The sequence below is a fragment of the Sitophilus oryzae genome, unplaced genomic scaffold, assembly GCF_002938485.1.
Source record: "Sitophilus oryzae breed Bouriz unplaced genomic scaffold, Soryzae_2.0 scaffold_358_pilon_pilon, whole genome shotgun sequence".
In the NCBI taxonomy this organism is placed as follows: Eukaryota; Metazoa; Arthropoda; class Insecta; order Coleoptera; family Curculionidae; genus Sitophilus; species Sitophilus oryzae.
The window spans coordinates 206,520-227,022 of NW_022146927.1; the positions used below are offsets into that span (position 1 = coordinate 206,520).

The 20,503-nt window shown below is 32.6% G+C and overlaps 1 protein-coding gene across 1 annotated transcript; it reads right to left on the reverse strand.

The window, feature by feature from the left end:
- Positions 1 to 5,739: 5,739 nt before the first annotated feature.
- LOC115884890 (DNA translocase FtsK-like) lies at positions 5,740 to 15,332 on the reverse strand. The gene is made up of 3 exons (XM_030903604.1): positions 15,241 to 15,332; positions 7,632 to 7,868; positions 5,740 to 6,405 (listed from the first exon to the last, which is right to left on the reverse strand). Exons 1-3 carry the CDS (start codon positions 15,253 to 15,255, stop codon positions 6,040 to 6,042), a joined length of 618 nt encoding a protein of 205 aa, XP_030759464.1. The 5' UTR covers positions 15,256 to 15,332; the 3' UTR covers positions 5,740 to 6,039.
- Positions 15,333 to 20,503: the final 5,171 nt, after the last annotated feature.

The following is a 20,503-nucleotide window of genomic DNA, read 5'->3' on the forward strand; positions in this document are numbered from 1 at the left end:
ACATGTTTTTGTGTGTGAGAGAAGAATTAACTTAAGAAATTCCGATCGTGATATAAATAAATTAATATATACTGAGTGAACAAAAAAAGAAAAACGCCTATACAGGTTGTCCCATAAACAAGTGCAAGTATGTTAAGGGGTGGTAGATCAGGATACAAGAAACATATTTTCTCTTTATCGTTTTTCAAATAAGTCCAAAATAACGGATTTATTTTACTTTGAAAATTTCCAAAAAAATTGATTTTTTGCTAAGATTTTGAGAACCACTGGAACTTTTCTGAATTTTCTTTATTGTAAATTTAATCCAATACCTATGTTTCCATATTATCAAGAAATTATGTTTCTTAACAAAAAACTAAAAAAATTTTCAAAAAGTTTCGAATTTTCAAAATTTTTTTTTCGCGAAAAAACCTCATAGGCGCGTTTCTGGGGTTGAACTATATATATACTACCAGTTAAAATACTTGCACTTATTTCTGGGACACCCTGTATACAGGGTGAGTCTATAAATAAGTGCAAATATTTTTAGGCGTGGTATATTTGAACCCCAGGTGAGTTCATAGACTTGACCCCAGACGACCGAGTCTTCCTTCTCCAGCCTATGTTGTCACGTCCATAACATCATCAATATTTTTTTTCTTATTATACACATATTTATATTGATATATTAATACTACATTTTAATAAAGTAGGTTTTAATATTCCATGGATGTATTAACTAGTCCTTATACTACTAAATTATAAGTCGGATACTATTTAAAAAGAATAAGTTCTTTACAATATGGCAACACTAATTAGACGCGAGGTCGCTTATTCATTCATTTATTTTCTTGTAGTAGGTACGCGTCGCACGTGTGCACTAAAGCTTTGTTGCCGCAATGTCCCCGGCTGTATTAACGCATTTTCTTAGTTTGTAGTCCTTAAGTGTTTATTTTATTTACTTTTTCTGTTCAAGAACAATAAAATATGGTGCGCCAGTGCCAAATTTGCAAGAAATTTGACTTAAATAATCCATTTAAGTTTTGAAACGACTTTCGACCGGTAGGCAACTCTCAATTGACCAACTGTGATTCAGTGGCGTTCTTGTAGAAAGGCGCTTATTTAGATAATATTTTAGTAAAATGTAAAATCTGAATTTTTTCTATTACATAATCATTTATATAAAGGTTATATAGCCCTGTGATAATAATGAAGATTACCGGCCAACTAATGCCGTCTAGAGCTTGACCGCGCCAAAATTATCATCGATTGTCATTCCCCAGCCGTCTTTGACGCCGTTTTTTTTCGGTCGTATGGGATAAAAATAACAAATATAATGAATATTCCCAGAGTGCCCACCCTGTATAACCGTATCCTATTCGAATGAAAACGACTTTTTTCTTACAAAAACATGGCTCTCTTTCACTTTACGAACACCAAACGTAACGTACTACGTACAGAGCCGCAAGGTCGCAATCGTTCAATAAAAAATCGTATTAATATCATTTAAACAATATAAAATAGCAATATTACGCCCATAATTTTAACAACGGAATTGTTTCTGAACCACCGAGTATCGTTACTGTTAAGTAACGAAGGTTTTACTTGAAAACTTATTTGCCAATTCATGTTCTTAATAAATAAAATATGAATATTTTAACAGATTAACACGAATGATAATTTGTGTTTCAGTTTATAGATCTGTGACAAGAATATACTCAAAAAAGTAACTAACATTTTTTACCTATTCATTTTCAGGGATACAGGGTGTCACAGAAACAAGTGCCAGTATTTTAACTTGTAGTATATGAAAAAAAGCCTCTTCTTAGAAACAGGCCCATGAGGTTTTTTTTGCGAAAAAAAAATGTTGAAAATTTTATATTTTTCTTAACATTTTCCAGAAAATATTGAAAAACTTTTGAGTGCCGCTTGTTCAGTTTACTACTCATGAGGAGAGCGAGGGGGGATTTTTTTTTAATTGTTTTGAATTATTAAGTTAGTTTTATTAGGTAATTTGATATTTAAGTAGCTGGGATTAGTTTTAATTAAATAAATATGGCCCAAAATATGGATTCCACCTCTTCCAATATTAAAGAACCTATAAAGAGGCTTAGGTTTACAGCAGATGACGACTTAGCCCTTCTAAGAGAGTTTTAAATTCAAAGTTAGGTTAAGTTTAAATGGCGGACGCGACGCGAACAGAATTCTTTCCTATGCGATAACTATAAATGAGAGAGAGTTAATACCAACTCACGTAGAGGAAATAACACCTGGCGTTATTAACGTCCATGCACGCTATTTCGTTTACCGATATCTCTCTATTACGCTGTTTATTGTTATTTTACGCGAGTTAGTTTTTGCGCACAGGAAATTTTACTCGTTTGTTCATCGTCATAAAAAACAATTTTCGTACCAAGAATTAGGGATAAGATTTTTATCTGTATACATATAGTATACCTAATCTGTGGTATTATTGTTAATCTGGGTTAACAATAAAAAACAAATAACCAATCACGGCGGGTCTCGATCAATTTCAGGAAACGTGGGAACTAATTTTTATAACACAAGTACTATTTCCAGAAATATTTCTGAGATAGGGGAACCGAAGGCAAAATGGCACCTTTAAGGAAAATGGAAAATAAATTTGTCAAATATAAATCTTTATTCGTGGGAAAAAACATAATTGTAACTCTAAGTTTTACAGTTTATAAAAAATAAACACACGGCAAAAAAAATAACTAAGACTAGTTAAAAAAAACAATAACAAAAAACAACTGTAATGGGCCGTTTTGCCTGCACTAGAAGGCAAAATGGTACATTGTAGCAGGCAAAATGGACCAAGGTGAAAAATATATTATATAATAACAAAATAAAGGGTTATAGGCGAATTAAACATTTAAAAATAAATAAACAGAACAATAAATATTACTGACAGTTTTCGCACACAAAATCAGTTTCAATGTCAGTACTGTCTATACCAGCGCATGAATAGTGTGCCCATAATTCACAAACTGAACACCGAATCCAACTTTCTGTAGATTCAGAATAAAAATATTGGCAGTACAAACACTGCGCATCTTTGTCCTCATCAGATGATATCTGTACGTGACGTTTTGACTCCGATACTTCTTTTGCTACTTCCTTCTTTGCATCCTTTCTTACTTTCTTTTTATTCTTCACCCCAGCAGAATCACCAAAAGTAACTTTCCTTTTAACTTGATTTGCATTAACTTGTGCGGTTTCCAGCTCTTTTTGGTATGGCGACGAAGTAATAATTGTGGTTTTACCTCTCTTCCGTGTAGTTCTCTTAATTTGTTTTGTCCGTGGTACGGGCAAAATTATTCAGGTGATACCAAAAAGCCATTTTTATTTAAGGAGTCTATTGATTGAATTAAATTACCAGTCCGAGAACAACTTGGCTGAGGATCGACTTTAGTGGCATTGGTTTCGGTATTAGCCGACAACAAACAAAAGCAGATTTTCAGTAAAAGTAAAACAAGAGACCATATAACCTCCCACCACTCGCCACCGGTTTTTCTAATAAGGCAATCACAAGGCACAATCTAGAAGGCACAATGGACCATAGAAGGCAAAACGGTACAGCTGGTCCGTTTTGCCCGGTCCGTTTTGCCTTTTCAGCAAGCACAAAATGTTATTAAAACTTTGGGGTTATGTTACACGTAAACAATCCGGTAAACTAATTTTAAAAAGCCAATATATTGCTATTTCAGGTAAGCACTACAACATTTTTGTATGTTATTTAAACAAAAATGCAGCACACAGAAAAATATCAAATTTTAGATCAACGATAGAAAAAAACTACTTACCTTGACAAAAGGGCACCTGTGCACTTCACCGGGAAATGACTAAATGTCCGCGGGATCTAACCGAATAAGAAATTAATTTATGAATTCTCCCATAGATGTCGTCATTAATAGGAGAAATATACAGGCGCTCCGTTTTGCCTGCAGGGTCCGTTTTGCCTTCGGTTCCCCTAGTGTAGCCGCTGTTTTAAACTTTAAAATACATCAAAATTTTAAGATACCTACCCGTTTTTTGGGTATGTGAGTCTATTAATAATATGTAATCATCAGGGAATGCTGACATTTTTATGAACCCCAACCAAAATACTTCATTTCCTTAAACCAAAAACTTGATATATTAATTTAATTGGGTTTAATTGATATGTTAATTTAATTTTAATTAGATCGATTTGTTTTAGGCCGGATTCGCATTAGTTTTTATTTTTCGTATAACGAGCGTCCTTTCTTTGAGACCACAGCCTTGATATTTGATCTGTATCGAAAAATTCTAAGAAAGGTGTGTATGGCGATCATCGATATTGTGTAGCTGTCCATGGTTTACGTCCTACATGATTCTATTTTATATATTTACCAATTAATAACATATCTAGATATTTTTCCATTTATTAGTCTCACTATATGACGTTATTAGGACTATTAAATATATCATATAAAAAAGAAATAGTAAAATCAGTAAGGTTGCTAAAAAAATCATGAGAATAGGGCTAAAAATAACAAAAACAAAAATATAACACTTTAAATTTGATCAAATTTTTCCGTTGCGTTTTTTTTGCATCTGAGGGTGCATCCACACTATCTTAAAAACGGCGTATCGGCGTAACGATCTTGAATAGATTTCCAGTAATTCTATTGGCTGAAAAATTCATCTGTCAAAAATGTTATCTGTCAAAAATGTCAGCCAAAAGAATTACTGGAAATCGATTCAAGGTGGTTACGCCGTTACGCCGATACGCCGTGTGGATGGGAAGGAAGTGTGGATGCACCCTGAGTGGAGTATAGTATCCCTTTCTAGTAATAATTTTGTGTCAATCTATACTAATATATAAAATCCTTAAGTGACTGACATACTGATTAATCACGATCCTGCTCAAACCACTCAACGTAAGAAGCTCAATTTTTTGCATACAGGTTGATTCTAAGGTGTAGAAGTTCGATAAGAAGGGATTTTTCGAAATTCCAGTTCCAAGAGGGTGAAACCACCCATCAAATATTACAATATTTTTTATTTAAAAAACGGTCAAGTTTCCGAAAAAACGCTTAAACACCTATATTTTATTTTGTTGTTTTACATATTTTAAGATTTTTTATAAATTTATACAGGGTGTTTCATAAAATATGACCATTGAATAATCACGATTCTGCTTAAACTGCTTGACGTTTAAAGCTGATTTTTGGCAAACGGATTGACTGTGGGGTGTAGAGGTTCGATAAGGAGGGGTTTCTCGAATCTCAAATTCCAAGAGGGTGAAAACGCCCCTCGAATATTCCAATATTTGTTATTTAAAAAACGGTTAGTCTTTCGGAAAAACGCTTGGACAAGCATAATTTATTTGTTTTTTTTACATATTTTGAAAATTTTTAAAAAATCATACAGGGTGTTCCAAAAAGCTGGGTAATTTCTTAACTACGATTCTGCTTAAACTGCTTGACGTAAAAAGCTTATTTTTGGCAAACGGATTTTTCGAAAGTCAAATTCCAACCAGATGAAACTACCCCTCAAATATTACCAAGTTATATAATAATATCGCCATATTGTTTTTTCTCATGCTGACATAAATGTGAGAAAATTTTATCCAGTTTGTATGTTAATGGAAATTCTTGCTTTGCTTTATCATCACCATTACAAATGATTAATTCGACGCGAACTAAGTCGCTGGTACAAGTGGTACACGCTAGTATAGATATAAAATGCCATAGTAAAATAAAATGCCATCCATAATATAAATACCTGTATATTTTTTCTTGTATAAAATTACAAAAAAAGCACTAAATTACATGATTTTATACAACTAAAAAATACCATATATACACGAACGCAAAATTAATTACACATCAAGCGCATTTAACATGACAAATCACTAAATAAGAGTCACTTTGGATGGATAACAACATGTTGTCAGCTGAACAGTCTTCAAGGAGGTCAAGAATAATTGGATTCCGAATAATTTTCATGTAAAATTTAATTTTTAAGGTCTAAAACCCGCTGTTAGGAATCCATTGGCGTGGGTTGGAAAACTTAGTGACAGAAAGGATAGTTGGGACAGGCTTGAGCGTTAACTCCGGCAGGGATCTGAGCGGGCTGGGGTCCAGCTGGGGCAGCCTGGGGGTAAGCGGGGGCAGCTTGGTAAGCCTGAGGTTGGTATTGGGGGGCAGGAGCGTACTGGGGAGCAGCTGGTGCGTTGGCGGCGAATCCTGGAGCAAGAGCTTCGGCCAAACCTTCACCGTGGTAGTCTCCGTCTCCGATGTATTCTCCTCTGTCCAGACGTTGTTGGACGTCAGGGGCGTACTGGCTGCGGGAAGCAGGGGCGTACTGTTGGGCGTAGACGGGGTTGTACTGGGAGACGGGGGCAGGGGTTACTGGGGCAGCTTGGGGCTGTTGGTACTGTAAAATATAATAAAAAATCGAATTAATAGATTATTTTCATCTAGCGGACGGTAGCTGTTCTATTACGGTTGGTGCACTTATTTTTTTAAGTACTGTATATTTATAATAAAAAAGACACATTTTGAGGTACTTCAGAAAAATTGAATTTTCTTTTGAAATCTCTAAAATATACAGAGTGGGTCTTAAATAAGTGCAAACATTTTCAGGGCTGGGTAGATCTCGATAAAAGAAACATATTTTCTCTTTACCGTTTTTCAAAAAGTCCAAAATAACCGAGTTATTAACTTTGAAGATTAGAAAAAAATGATTTTTTGCTTAAATGTTGAGAACTACTAAATTTTTTCTGGGTTTTTTTACTTGTAAATTTATATGTTTCCATATTATCAAGATATTATGCTTTTTAACTAAAAATTAAAAAAAAAATCCAAAAATTTTTCAAAAAAATGCCAAAAAAAAAACATAATCGTGTTTCTGGAGTCGAAATATACTAACCCAACTATCCCTAAAATATTTGAACTTATTTAAGACTCACCCTGTATAAATAGGGGGTGTTCAATAAATGCACGACCAAATTTCAGAGAGAGATTTCTCAGCAAAAATTTAGAAACTCTAGCAATACGTAGTTTTAAAAATAAAGGATGTTTTTGAAAAATATTTTTTCAAACATCACAAAAGTATTAATTTTTGCGACGTGATTAACAATAATAAAAAATATTGACAATATAAAAAAGGCATTTTAACGCCTAGGCATAAAAGAGAATATATTATTAAGCCAGAGATTAAACTGACATAAAGTGTCAAATTCAACGAGTGTAACCATAGTTTCTTGATATATAATTACTTACCATACAAAGTGTTGTTTTTAAATTTTTTTATATTATTTGCAAGATTTGAAATTGTTTAAAAAAATTATTTGTGACGTTGAAAAAAATGCATGTTCTATTGGGAGTAAAAATGACTTTTTGTGCATTATCTGTAATATCAAACGAAACAATCGCCACAAAATGTATAATTTTTACTCCTAATAAAATAATATTCTATTCTTTAAAGATTTAACTTGCATTTCCCGATGTTTATAGGAAGTTTTGTCATATTTTTGTAGATGAAATTTGATTAGGCTTTGCATATTATTAAGCGTGCTTTAATTATGCTTAATTCTTTATTTTTCTTATAGTATAATTCATTTCTTTTTATTAAAATTGGCTTCATCAAAGTCACCTTACCTGTTGGTATTGGGGTTGTTGAGGCTGTTGGTATTGAGGTTGTTGTGGCTGTTGGTATTGAGGAGCGGCATTTTGACTGATGGCGACGAGGGGGTTGGTGCAATCGGGGTAGTTGGGGCAAGATTGTGGGTTCACTCCGGCTGGGTAGAGGGCTGCTGGCTGGCCACCGGCCAATGGACCATTGTAGGGCTGTTGGTATTGGCAAAGGGCAACACCCAAGACGCAGGAAAGGACGGTCTGAAAAAATAAGTAAAATTAGTGGCAAAAGTTAAAGTTTTAAGCTTCATTCAGAACCTCGCAATTAGTGGAGTAAATTAGTAGTTTTAGTTAGCGTAGAAGTTTGTTCCTTTAATTTCAGTGGTATTCAAAACGTCAAAATTAGTGGTAGACATTTCCAATTAGTAGAAAAAGTTCAAAATTCGCGAGAAATGTCATGTTTATACCCTTAGAATCTCTTGAAATCCGTAATATAAGAAAACAAGATCGTATTTACAAAAAGAAAGATGATGATGGCAGCTGAAAGTTTGAAAATCTGATAACACCATCTTGTAAAACGAAAAAAAGTATCAATGAATATATGAAATTTATTTTGCTATATCTATTCAAATTAAAACAAAAAAAACAGTAAAAAATCTTCGGAAATATTGAGGATGTTTGAACTTTTATGGAGGCATTTAGATCAGCATCAAGTTGCGCAACTTGCCTCTATTTAAACGACCTCGTATCTCTTCTAATTTCCGAGATCCCAGTGACGAATAGCAATTCCGAAAAGTGAATTTGTGAATAACAAATAGAGAAATAAAGTTTACTACAGCCATTAGTTGCTGTTAACTAATATCGCAGAAGGCGTTATCGGCGTCATTGTCTTTTGTTGGTAAAAACAGATAAAAGCCAGGTTGAACTTTTCAAAAATGCGGCCCAAATATGAGGCGATCGGGTGGGCGATATTTATAACCATTGTATGTATTAATAATCTAAACGGTAATGTCGAAATAATAGGTTTGTTCCAAGATAGCAGAGAACCGTTCTCGGTACGGTTACACTTATGCGCAGTAGAGAAGATGCGTTCCAACAAAGAGACAATCCATTAGCGAACGATAACTTTTGCGTTCCAACAAGAATTGTAATACCGTATGATCGAAAAAAAAACGGCGTCCAGTTGGCTGGGAAATGACAATCGATGACATTTCCCATATAAATTTACATATAGAATGACAGCGATCTTCATTTCAGAGCCATCGCTGACGCCGTTTTTATTCGATCATACGGTAGTTCCTAATGTTAGGCAGAAAGATCCGCAAACTTTTTACAAAAAAAGCAATAAAAAAATTGAAAATTGAAAAACATCTTACATTATTGGTTTTAAATCCAGTCCTGTTCATTTTACAGTTTTCTAGCCATTTTTCTATCTCTCTCTCTCTCTCAATCGGATTAAATCTAATTCAGTTTCATAATATCAATAAAGAATAGGGTGTAATAAAAATAAATACGGCTATCGGTACTGTAAGATAAAGACAATTAAGAATGATAAGAATCTTGTAGTGAGAAACACGCACATCAAATCTGCATGAAGAACACAATAGGATAGAATAATAATTATTTTCAGGAACTGGAAGAATATGTATTGGTAATATGTTTTGCAACGTTTTAGTAACGATGTGTAAAAGAGTCTATTTCAAAAATCATTGTATTTTTTATAGTATACTGGGTGGCACCAAAATATTTAATCACATAGAATAGTCAACCGCTTACTTAAAATAAAATTTAGTACGTCATCGTCATGAGTCTTAAGTTGCTCATCCTATAGATTTTTAACCTGCGATTTTTCATTGTTCAAATTGTTAAAATAAATAACTTTTTATTAAAAATAAATAGTTATTTATGATATACCGAGTGGTGCATCGTCGTTGGAAACAGAAAATTCCATTCAAATTTTGAACGGTTCAAAAATTGAGTCTCCTATTAATTTTACAGCTAAAGGTGCGTATTCATTATCCGAACGAACGAACGAATGAAAGTGCGGTATATTTAGACGGGGACCGAACGCATGCGGCCGTTCGTGCGTTCGTTCGCTCGACCATCCGTTTCGAGTCGGTACATCAAAGGCGTTCGCCAACAAATGCCTCCGGTCATCTCGTGCGGTTCTATCGTACGGTCCCCGTCCATACCACTAGCGAACATTCGTTCGTTCGTTCGTTCGTTCGGATAATGAAATACGCACCTTAAAACGTAACTAGGTTTGTTAAAGGTCTACGTATGCTGAATACACACGCCAAATTTGAACGATTTTGGACAAGCCGATTTTAAGTAATTTGAGAAGAACTGCATCTATTTTTAAATTAAAACTGAACAGGTACTAACGTGCCTTAAGTTGTCATCCTATAATTTTGTCAATGTGAAATTATATTTTCTAAACGTTAGGCTTTTGCCTCCATTCGAATCAGTTTTAAATTACAAAAATACATTTAAGGGACACTAAGCGTAGGTATAGTCTGTGAAACGAATAACTTTGAATTTGACAATTCCCGCGGGCTTTTCTAGTGTTAATTTTATTAGGTTAGCAACAAATACGTTTAAAATAAAGTATACGGAGGGTACCGCTTAAATTCCTGTCCCGATATTGAAGGATGGCTATAGAATTTCAATGCATTTCCTACATAAGTCTATCCTTGGTTTGTAGGAGGTTTGACTAAACAAGGATGAACCTATGTCTTGAAACCATTCGACTCGATTTTCTGTCCTCCTTCAATACTGGGACGTAAATCCTCTCAATGCTCTTATGGGGAGGCCGTCGTATATTTTATTTAAACGTATTTGGTTAGCAACTTGCTGCCATGCTGACGCAATGCCGTCTCTAATAGAACAGCCACGGAGCGAGATTTATTACGTGACGCTAGTTAGATACTACGGATTAATAAATATGTTGTAGAATACATGGAAAACATAATTATTCCTCCTATTTTTAGTTTGTGTTTTAAAAATGACATAGTTTACATGAAATATCTACATATATATAATGCTAATGTTTATCTGTGTCGTCTCTACAGAAGTAACGACTTGCTCTAGAAAGTTGCTTTTTTACTAAAAGATAGCTAATTGGCTCTTCTAAAAACTGTCGTCGCCGGATTTTTTGTTTTTCATTTAATTAAAAAAAATAATAAGTACTTTTTTCTGATGTCGTGGCGGATGCGCCAGGCTTCAACTAGTACATAATATACAGTTAATACCTGTATATACATAAATTATTATACATAATATACAGGCTATAATGTTAGCTGAAACATTTTTTTAACCAAAAAAAATATACATATTATTCTACAACATATTTATTAATCCGTAGTATCTAACTAGCGTGACGTCATAAATCTCGCTCCGAGGCTGTTCTATTAGAGACGGCATTGGTCTGATATTTAGAAATGTCAAAAGCTGATGACATTTTACTTTTGACAATTATGACATTTCGTGTTGATCTTTGCAAGAAGAGGAAGAACTGTCACTTGTTTTATTATTTTCCTTTTCTATTTCACGAAAGTAAAAAGAGTTACCTATCTGATTCGTTCTGGGCACTCAATTTTAAGAATATCAGTAACTTTTTTGACAGAGGGATTTTATATTTGCCATGTTGGTAAAAAATAACAGTCAAAATTCAAAGTTATTCATTTTATAGACTATACTATACCGTTCGTAGTAGCACAGATTATAGAGATTATAAACTTATCGTCAAAAGCATTGTTTTTCGTGGTTCCAATTTTCGGAGTCGCGCACTAGTTAGGTGACTAGTTTGCGCACATAGCACGCCCACTTATGGCCTCTAAAATTGTGCACAGCGCTTGACCGACCTTGTGACCGGCCCAGTTATTACGCTGTTTAAACGGGAGTTTATTTTTGCGCACAAGAAAATTTACTCGTTTGCTCATCGTCATAAAAAACAATTTTCGTACCAGGAATTAGGGACAAGATTTTTATCTGTATACTTATAGGATAAATCTGTGGTAATAGTAGTAGTGTAGACAGCCATAGATAAATGAAACAAGTTTAGATTGGAAAGTGCCCATAATCCCATAAGGACAATGTAAACACTATTTGGCGTTATTCTTGCAACGGTCGCGACCCAAAGCTTTTGATAATTTCAGATCGGTTCGACTTTTTCCGGAATTATGTCGCCAAACTTTTATTCGCCAAAAAATTATTTATTTAAATAAAACAATAATTCCTTAATTATTGTATAGTGTATCACAAAAAATTAAATTTTAAACAAAATTTTCCATGGCCATCTTTGCTGCAAGCGGCTGCAATGAAACTTTGTATTCATAAGTTTAGCATAAAATAGAGAAGTCATACCCACCAACAAATAATATCTCGGTGGGACTTTTTGATAATTACGAAAGAAAGATGCAAACTATAATAAATTTCGCTGAAAAATGTATATTTTCACGGAGAAGAGAGTTAAATAAACACCCAAGTGTTTCAAAATTTCTTTTAAATTATTCGTTAAAATATGGGCTTAAAACTTTTGTATGGGGCACACGAATTAAGTCATTTATTTAATCCATAATTTGCTCTGTAAACTTCCCACATATTTAATATCTTTAACAAGAAACGCATATATTGTATACCATAATATATAGCTTTGGGTGGATTTTTCAATAAAATTCGATTTTAGTTGATTAAATTATGGCCTTCTAAATATGTATTTGAAGAAATTTGTATTAAAAGTTTTAATACGATTTTAAGCGTTATGTCCAGCATCAAACATACGATCGTTCTACTGTGTGGCGATCCAAAATAATTATATATTTTGACGGGCTTTCCAATCTAAATGTTCACGATGCACCCACCCCATATACATTTAGTAATGATTAAGAAATATGCACATAACTTTTATAATAAGAAATTTGATGGAATGTTAAAATTTATCAGGTTGTACAACACAAATTAATAAAACTCTTTTATGTTGTATTCAATAAGAAGATTTACTTTAGTTTAAGTGGCTTAAACAGCACAATTCTTTATGTGTATTAAACGTACTGAGCAGACCATTACTACCACATTATGTAAATATTATAAAAACTGCTTTGAGATTAAAAAGATTATTTATCCAACGGTGACCTCAGAATATTAATAAGCATCTCCGTAAAAGAAAAGTTTTCGCAGATAACTTTTATTAATTTTACGTCAAAATTTTTATTACTAGTAATAATTTTATCGAGTTAATTAACACTAAATGTTGTTAATGGTTATTTAAAAATTATTATCATCACTGTAAAGTAGAACATCATTAAAGCAGTGTCTTGGGAAATACCGATTTTAATAAAAAAATGTATGGAAGTCTTACTAAAAGTAAATTAAGAGAAAAAAAAGATAAAAGAGGCCTTTTAATACAATTTTAAAGAACATAACATAAAATAAAACATAACATTAGTAAAAATTAAAAACAAATTAAAAAACAATCATACAGAAAATTTGAAGCTTTTTGGTTTTACCTTATTAAGTCATTGTTATAAAGTAGTAATTGTTAATTTTGATGTTTAACTTAATTGTCATTTTAACAGAACGTCTACATAAAATTTAATTTTTGTAATCAATAATATACCTATTTTTTCTGGCTACTTATGTTAAGAACTAAAAAAACTTTAAAGTTGGTTAAAGACCAACACCTCTATAGTTTCTTACTTTTTTGACAAATTCATCAAACAAAAACGCTATATTTGTAACAACCAAAAACATTAAAAATATATGAATTGAAATGTAAAAATGTTTAACAAAAGTAGGAACACCAAATGAACTTCCCACAATAGAAAGCGCTATAGGAAACACAAGCATATCATTATTAAAATTATAATTATATTACATAAACCTCATTTTAAATGCATGACCTCAGACTAATGATCTATATTTCCATATTAGAGAATTTTTTGATCAATTAATAATTTAATGTCAACTCTCGTCAGAAATATAAACAGAGTGTTTCACAAAAGCTAACATATTATTAATGAGTAATCAGTCTTTTATATTCTTTATTTTTACTCATATTACTGCTGTTTTAAGCCGTTTTCTAGTACCTACATTTTATTTTTTCGTTTTATTTTTTTTTTGTTTAATTGTAATATATGTTCTGTGTTTATCTTTGCGAAATTAATTAAAAATCAAAATATTTTTTTTAATTATTTTGATCATCTAGATCTAGTAATTTAAAGCAATAAAGCTTTTGAGATGAGTCAATAAACAAATTATCGAGAAAAAACGTACCTAGACACTAAAATTATTTTTAAATTCTTTGCTTTGTTAATATATTCCACAGAGTGTTTCAAATGTTCACTAAAATATCAACATTTTGTCTTCCCTCGTATAATTGACAGACGGGAACTTTCAATAATTTGACTATAAATAGCTTGAAAAATCGTCGAAATCGGTCCACGAGAACCACAATATACAGGGTGGTCCGAACTGTATTCCGGAAACTTCGGCAGCATATTCTGCAGATAAAAATAAGAAAAAAAGTTATGTCCTAAAATGCTTAGTTTCGGAGATACAGGGTGTAGAAATTTCATTTTTATTTCGATTTTTTCGAAATAATTTCTGCAGTAACGTCAATATTTGGATGAAAATTGGTGTCTGGAAGTTTTTTGATATGAGAAATTTGATTTTGATGTCAATATGACTCCTCCTAGTAGAGGGCGCCACCTACATATTTTTTAACTGGTTTGAAAGTAATAACTTTTCGTCCGTACCTGTATAAAACTACTGATTAAAAAAATATATATTTACGACGTTTTTTACGTAAAAAATATCTCTTGGAAAAAATCGCTATGAGTATTGGTTTTCGAGATATTTGGAATCGAAATTATCAATACCTGTCGTCACTGATGTCATCGATCGTCATTTCATAGCCATCGCTGACGCCGTTTTTATTCGATCATACGGTAGTTATTAGACTGAGATCATAAATTTGAAAGTTTTTGTGCCAAAAGTTCAACAGAAACTGTTTTATCATCATATTTTTGCAGAAAAATTTATGATTAATTTAAAAAAATAGAAATTTCCCAAATTTATTATGTAAAAAAACTATCTACTTGAAGTGTTTATTTTTCGTCAAATTTCAATTCTAAATATCTCGAGAACGTTTGCTCGTAGCGATTTTTACAAAGAGATATTTTTTACGTAAAAAATAACAGAGATGTATATTTTTTTCCTCGGTAGTTTTATACAGGTACGGACAAAAAGTTATTACGTTTCAAAACAGTTAAAACACATGTAGGTGGCGCCCTCTACCAGTAGGAATCATATTGATATCAAAATCAAATTTCTCATGTCAAAAAACTCCCAGACACCAAATTTCATCCAAATATTGACGTTACTGCAGAAATAATTTAGAAAAAATCGAAATAAAAATGAAACTTCTACACCCTGTATCTCCGAAACTAAGCATTTTAGGACATACATTTATACGAACTTTTTTACTTATTTTTATCTGCAGAATATGCTACCGAAGTTTCCGGAATACAGTTCGGACCACCCTGTATATTTTTTTTTCAAAATTTTGTCGATTAAACACAAAAATAATTATTATATAGATTGTATGTTTTTCCTTGTTTTGCTAGGTACTTACCAGTTTTACGAACATGTTGTATCTGTTTTTGCTGGACAAATGCAAATGACTGACTGTCCCAAAATTCACCTGATTATTTATAGTGGAACCACGCCCGCCGATAGTACCACCGACAAGTGGTACCCGTAGCCCTGAACTTCAGTCAAAATTCAATGTAAAAATTGCAGTACCTTCTCTAAAAGGGGCGACGAATGAGACCAAGTCAGCCTCGGTTCAGTACCCCGCGATACAGGGCGGTACCTATCTTTCGGGTACCGCTCTAGTACGGTTTTCGTTAAGTATTTTTTTTATTAAAAATGATGTTTAAATGTATGTTTCTTCAAAATTTGGACCTATTAACGGGTGAGTTGTTAAATTATCATTATTATATACTAAGTAGTACCACAGATTAGGTATCCTATAAGTATACAGATAAAAATCTTGTCCCTAATTCGTGGTACGAAAATTGTTTTTATGACGATGTGCAAACGAGTAAAATTTCCTGTACGCAAAAATAAACTCGCGTAAAATAACAATAAACAGCGTAATAGAGAGATATCGCTAAACCGAATAGCGTGCATGGACGTTAATAAGGCCAGGTGTTATTTCCTTTACGTGAGGTGGTATTAACTCTCCTCATTTATAGTTATCGGATCGGAAAGAATTCTGTTCGCGTATAACGTCCGCTATTTAAACTTAACCTAACTTTGAATTTAAAACTTTGAAATTGTTTTGTTTACTAGGTATTTTAAAACTAAAGGGCTAAAGTGCTTATTTCCAGTGCTTTATTGTTCAACGTCTGCCAGTGGGTTTAGGGCAACAAGCAACAAATTCTCTTAGAAGGGCTAAGTCGTCATCTGCTGTAAACCTAAGACTCTTTATAGGTTCTTTAGTTTTGGAAGAGGTGGAATCCATATTTTGGGCCATATTTATTTAATTAAAACTAATCCCAGCTACTTAAATATCAAATTACCTATTAAAACTAAAGCAATAATTCAAAGCAATTCAAACATAACCTAAAATAAAAGATCTCACCGGCCGGCTCCGGTTGTCAAATACCCGCACATGCCCATTGAAGCAATTTTTAAACGTTATCAGAGGTTATTTAGAAAGAGCGCTTGGTGTAATTGATCCGCAAATCACGTCAGGCGATAATGTTATTAGCGGGTGTTGCGTTAAAAATTCACTCGCGCATATCGTAACCATGATAAGGTACGCGTAAATACTGGATGGCGCTATTCGGTTTTCCGATATCTCTCTAATAACTGTGCCGGTCAGGCGCTATGCACAATTTTAAAGGCCATAAGTGGTAGAGATCTGCACGGGCCGGGTAGCCCGAACGGGCCCCAGGCCCGGGCCGGTTTTGCACTGTCAATAGGGGTCGGGCCTCGGGCCGGGCCGGTTCCGCACTTTAAATAAACACAACTTTGCTTCTGTCCATGTCTTTGAGACACCCTGTATTATAACAGGTATTTTTAGGCTATGTTTATGTGAAATTGATAGATTGTCGGGAATCGACAAAGAACTAATTTGTCGATTCCCGACAATAATAATAATATAATAATTATTGTCGGGAATAATTGTAATTGAAAGGATTTTTGTAATTTTATTTTGATCATTTTATTTTAATGGTTCGGGCCGGGCCGGACTAGTTTAAATTTTAACTTTCCACAAACCGGGCCGGGCTTACAAAACCTACTTCTCTTCTCGGGCCGGGCCGGGCCGGGCTACAAAAAACCGGCCCGTGCAGGTCTCTAATAAGTGGGCGTGCTATGTGCGCAAACTAGTTACCTAACTAGCGCCCGATTCCGAAAATTGGAACCACGAAAAACAATAAAGAAAAAACAAAGATTATAATCTGTATAATCTGTGGTCATATTTTCAGTAAAAATATACCGACGGTGCCGTTTAAAAATCAAAAGTTGCAGCCATTTCCGATGAAACAGGAAGTGACCAAAAACATTTGAATACGTCAATCAATCCTAATTTAGGTCATATACTAAATCTCGTTTCTTAATCTGAAAAAATAAAATAGTTATAGAAGTGAGCCACGATTTTTTTTATATTTTGCTATTGGTTTTAAAAAAAAAAATTAAATGCCAAAATTCCTTAAAATGGTATGTCGGGAAAATAATCGTAAATCAGTATTCAAATTTATCAAAAAGATTTGAATTTGAATTTCAATTAACGGTATAATACAGTTTGATAGATCATTCTGTTTTGTCTAAGAGTTTTGCAGCTAATTCTCGGAGAATATACACGGTGTTCCATTCAAGTTATAAAAGTTTTTCATCTATAATTATTAGTAATTATTTAGAATTAATTTCTGGTTACACGCCTTGAATAAGTTAGAAGAAATTTAAAGTTGTTTTATTTCAGTCTGACTCTCAAAATTAACAGTTCAGACTGAACCTCAAAATTGATGGAATAACTTAGTGGTTTCAATTACACTTATAGTAAGTTGTATCCATAGAGAAAGCCTAATAATTAGCTTATAAAACAATAAACAAAATAACATCCTCGCAAATTTTGAAGTATAATTATTGGCAAAAATTAAAAATTTGTTAACTCTTTCTGCTAATTGACAACTACTATCCCTAATTTTCACGCTCTGAATGCTTATTAAAACTAGCGTGTACCAGCGACTTCGTTCGCGTCGAATTAATCTGGATAATCTAGCGAGAGAATCTAACTGGATAAAATTTTCTCACATTTATGTCAGGATGAGAAAAAACAATATGGCGATATTATTATATAACTTGGTAATATTTGAGGGGTTGTTTCATCTCGTTGGAATTTGACTTTCGAAAAATCCGTTTGCCAAAAAGAGGCTTTTTACGTCAAGCAGTTTAAGCAGAATCGTGGTTAAGAAATTACCCAACTTTTTGGAACACCCTGTAAGATTTTTTCAACAAATTCAAAATATGTAAAAAAACCAAATAAATTATGCTTGTCCAAGCGTTTTCCCGAAAGACTAACCGTTTTTTAAATAACAAATATTGTAATATTTGAGGGGCGTTTTCACCCTCTTGGAATTTGAGATTCGAGAAACCCCTCCTTATCGAACCTCTACACCCCACAGTCAATTCGTTTGCCAAAAATCAGCTTTAAACGTCAAGCAGTTTAAGCAGAACAGTGATTATTCAATGGCCATATTTTATGAAACACCCTGTATACATTTATAAAAAATCTTAAAATATGTAAAACAACAAAATAAAATATACGTGTTTAAGAGTTTTTCCGAAAAACTCACCGGTTTTTAAATAAATATTATTTTAATATTTGAGGGATAGTTTCACCCCCTTAGAATTCGAGTTTCAAAAAATCCCTTCTTATCGAACCTCTATAGCCTAAAGTCAATCTGTTTTCCAAAAATCAGCTTTTTACGTCAAGCGCTTTAAGCAGGATCGTGATTAATCAATGACCAGATTTTTCGAAACACCCTGTATACATTTTTAAAAAATCTTAAAATATGTAACAAACAAAATAAAATATACGTGTTTAAGCGTTTTTTCGAAAACTTGACCGTTTTTTTAATAAAAAATATTGTAATATTTGAGGGGTGGTTTCACCCTCTTGGAACTGGAATTTCGAAAAATCCCTTCTTATCGAACCACTACACCCTAGAATCAACCTGTATGCCAAAATTGAGCTTCTTACGTTGAGTGGTTTGAGCAGGATCGTGATTAATCAGTATGTCAGTCACTTAAGGATTTTATATATTAGTATAGATTAGAGGAACAAACTTCTACGCTAATTGAAATCACTCATTTATTCCCCTAATTTCGAGGTTTAGAATGAATCTTTAAAATCTAAAAATGTATAAATAGATACAGAAGGTATTTACTTAACTGAGACACTCAGTATCTTCTAAAAATAATTGTATTTTAACACAGGCAATGTCTAAGAATTTAACCATATGGAGCTAAATGGTATATTAACTGGTTATACTCCGCGTCGCATAACGTAAATAACCCTGTATATATTTTAAGTATTTTATTTCAACGCTGAACCCAAATAAGCTAAAATTTCATTCGCCAGGTTTAAGGAATATCTTGTATATCGTTTGAAAGTTGATGTAATTTATATGCAGGTAGATATTTAAATTGGATTTTTTTTTCGTTTTTATTAGATAAAAAAATAATTTTTTGTGAATCCACATTTTGAGATATCATCATCATTCTCAGCTCATTCGACCATTTCCAAATATGGTATCTTACTAAGGTGATGTAAGACTAATTAGAGACAGACCGCTACTTGTTAGAGACAGTACCCGCTAGTAGTTATAAAAAGCATTTTTGGTAAACTCTGTCTCTAATAGTTTCTGAAAAATAAAATTAATTTTTTTAAAAAGGTCCGATTAAATTTATATCTCGGAAACGAAAGTTCCAAAAAAATTCGTAATATATCTACAAATTCATTTACCCGCTAGTAGTTATAAAAAGCATTTTTGGTAAACTCTGACTCTAATAGTTTCTGAAAAATAAAATTAATTTTTTTAAAAAGGTCCGATTAAATGTATATCTCCGAAACTAAAGTTCCAAGAAAATTCGTAATATATCTACAAATTCACTTACCCGCTAGTAGTTATAAAAAGCATTTTTGGTAAACTCTGTCTCTAATAGTTTCTGAAAAATAAAATTAATTTTTTTAAAAAGGTCCGATTAAATTTATATCTCCGAAACTAAAGTTCCAAAAAAATTCGTAATATATCTAGAAATTCATTTACCCACTAGTAGTTTTAAAAAGCATTTTTGGTAAACTCTGTCTTTAATAGTTTCTGAAAAATAAAATTAATTTTTTTAAAAAGGTCCCATTAAATGTATATCTCCGAAACTAAAGTTCCAAGAAAATTCGTAATATATCTACAAATTCATTTACCCGCTAGTAGTTATAAAAAGCATTTTTGGTAAACTCTGTCTCTAATAGTTTCTGAAAAATAAAATTAATTTTTTTAAAAAGGTCCGATTAAATTTATATCTCCGAAACTAAAGTTCCAAGAAAATTCGTAATATATCTACAAATTCATTTACCCGCTAGTAGTTATAAAAAGCATTTTTGGTAAACTCTGACTCTAATAGTTTCTGAAAAATAAAATTAATTTTTTTAAAAAGGTCCGATTAAATGTATATCTCCGAAACTAAAGTTCCAAGAAAATTCGTAATATATCTACAAATTCACTTACCCGCTAGTAGTTATAAAAAGCATTTTTGGTAAACTCTGTCTCTAATAGTTTCTGAAAAATAAAATTAATTTTTTTAAAAAGGTCCGATTAAATTTATAT

What these genes read in the sequence shown, in the direction of transcription:
- LOC115884890 (XM_030903604.1), bottom strand. An exon ending in AACAACCCCAATACCAACAG is followed by an intron (nt 6,406 to 7,631) that starts GTAAGGTGACTT and finishes TATATTTTACAG; the next exon opens with TACCAACAGCCCCAAGCTGC.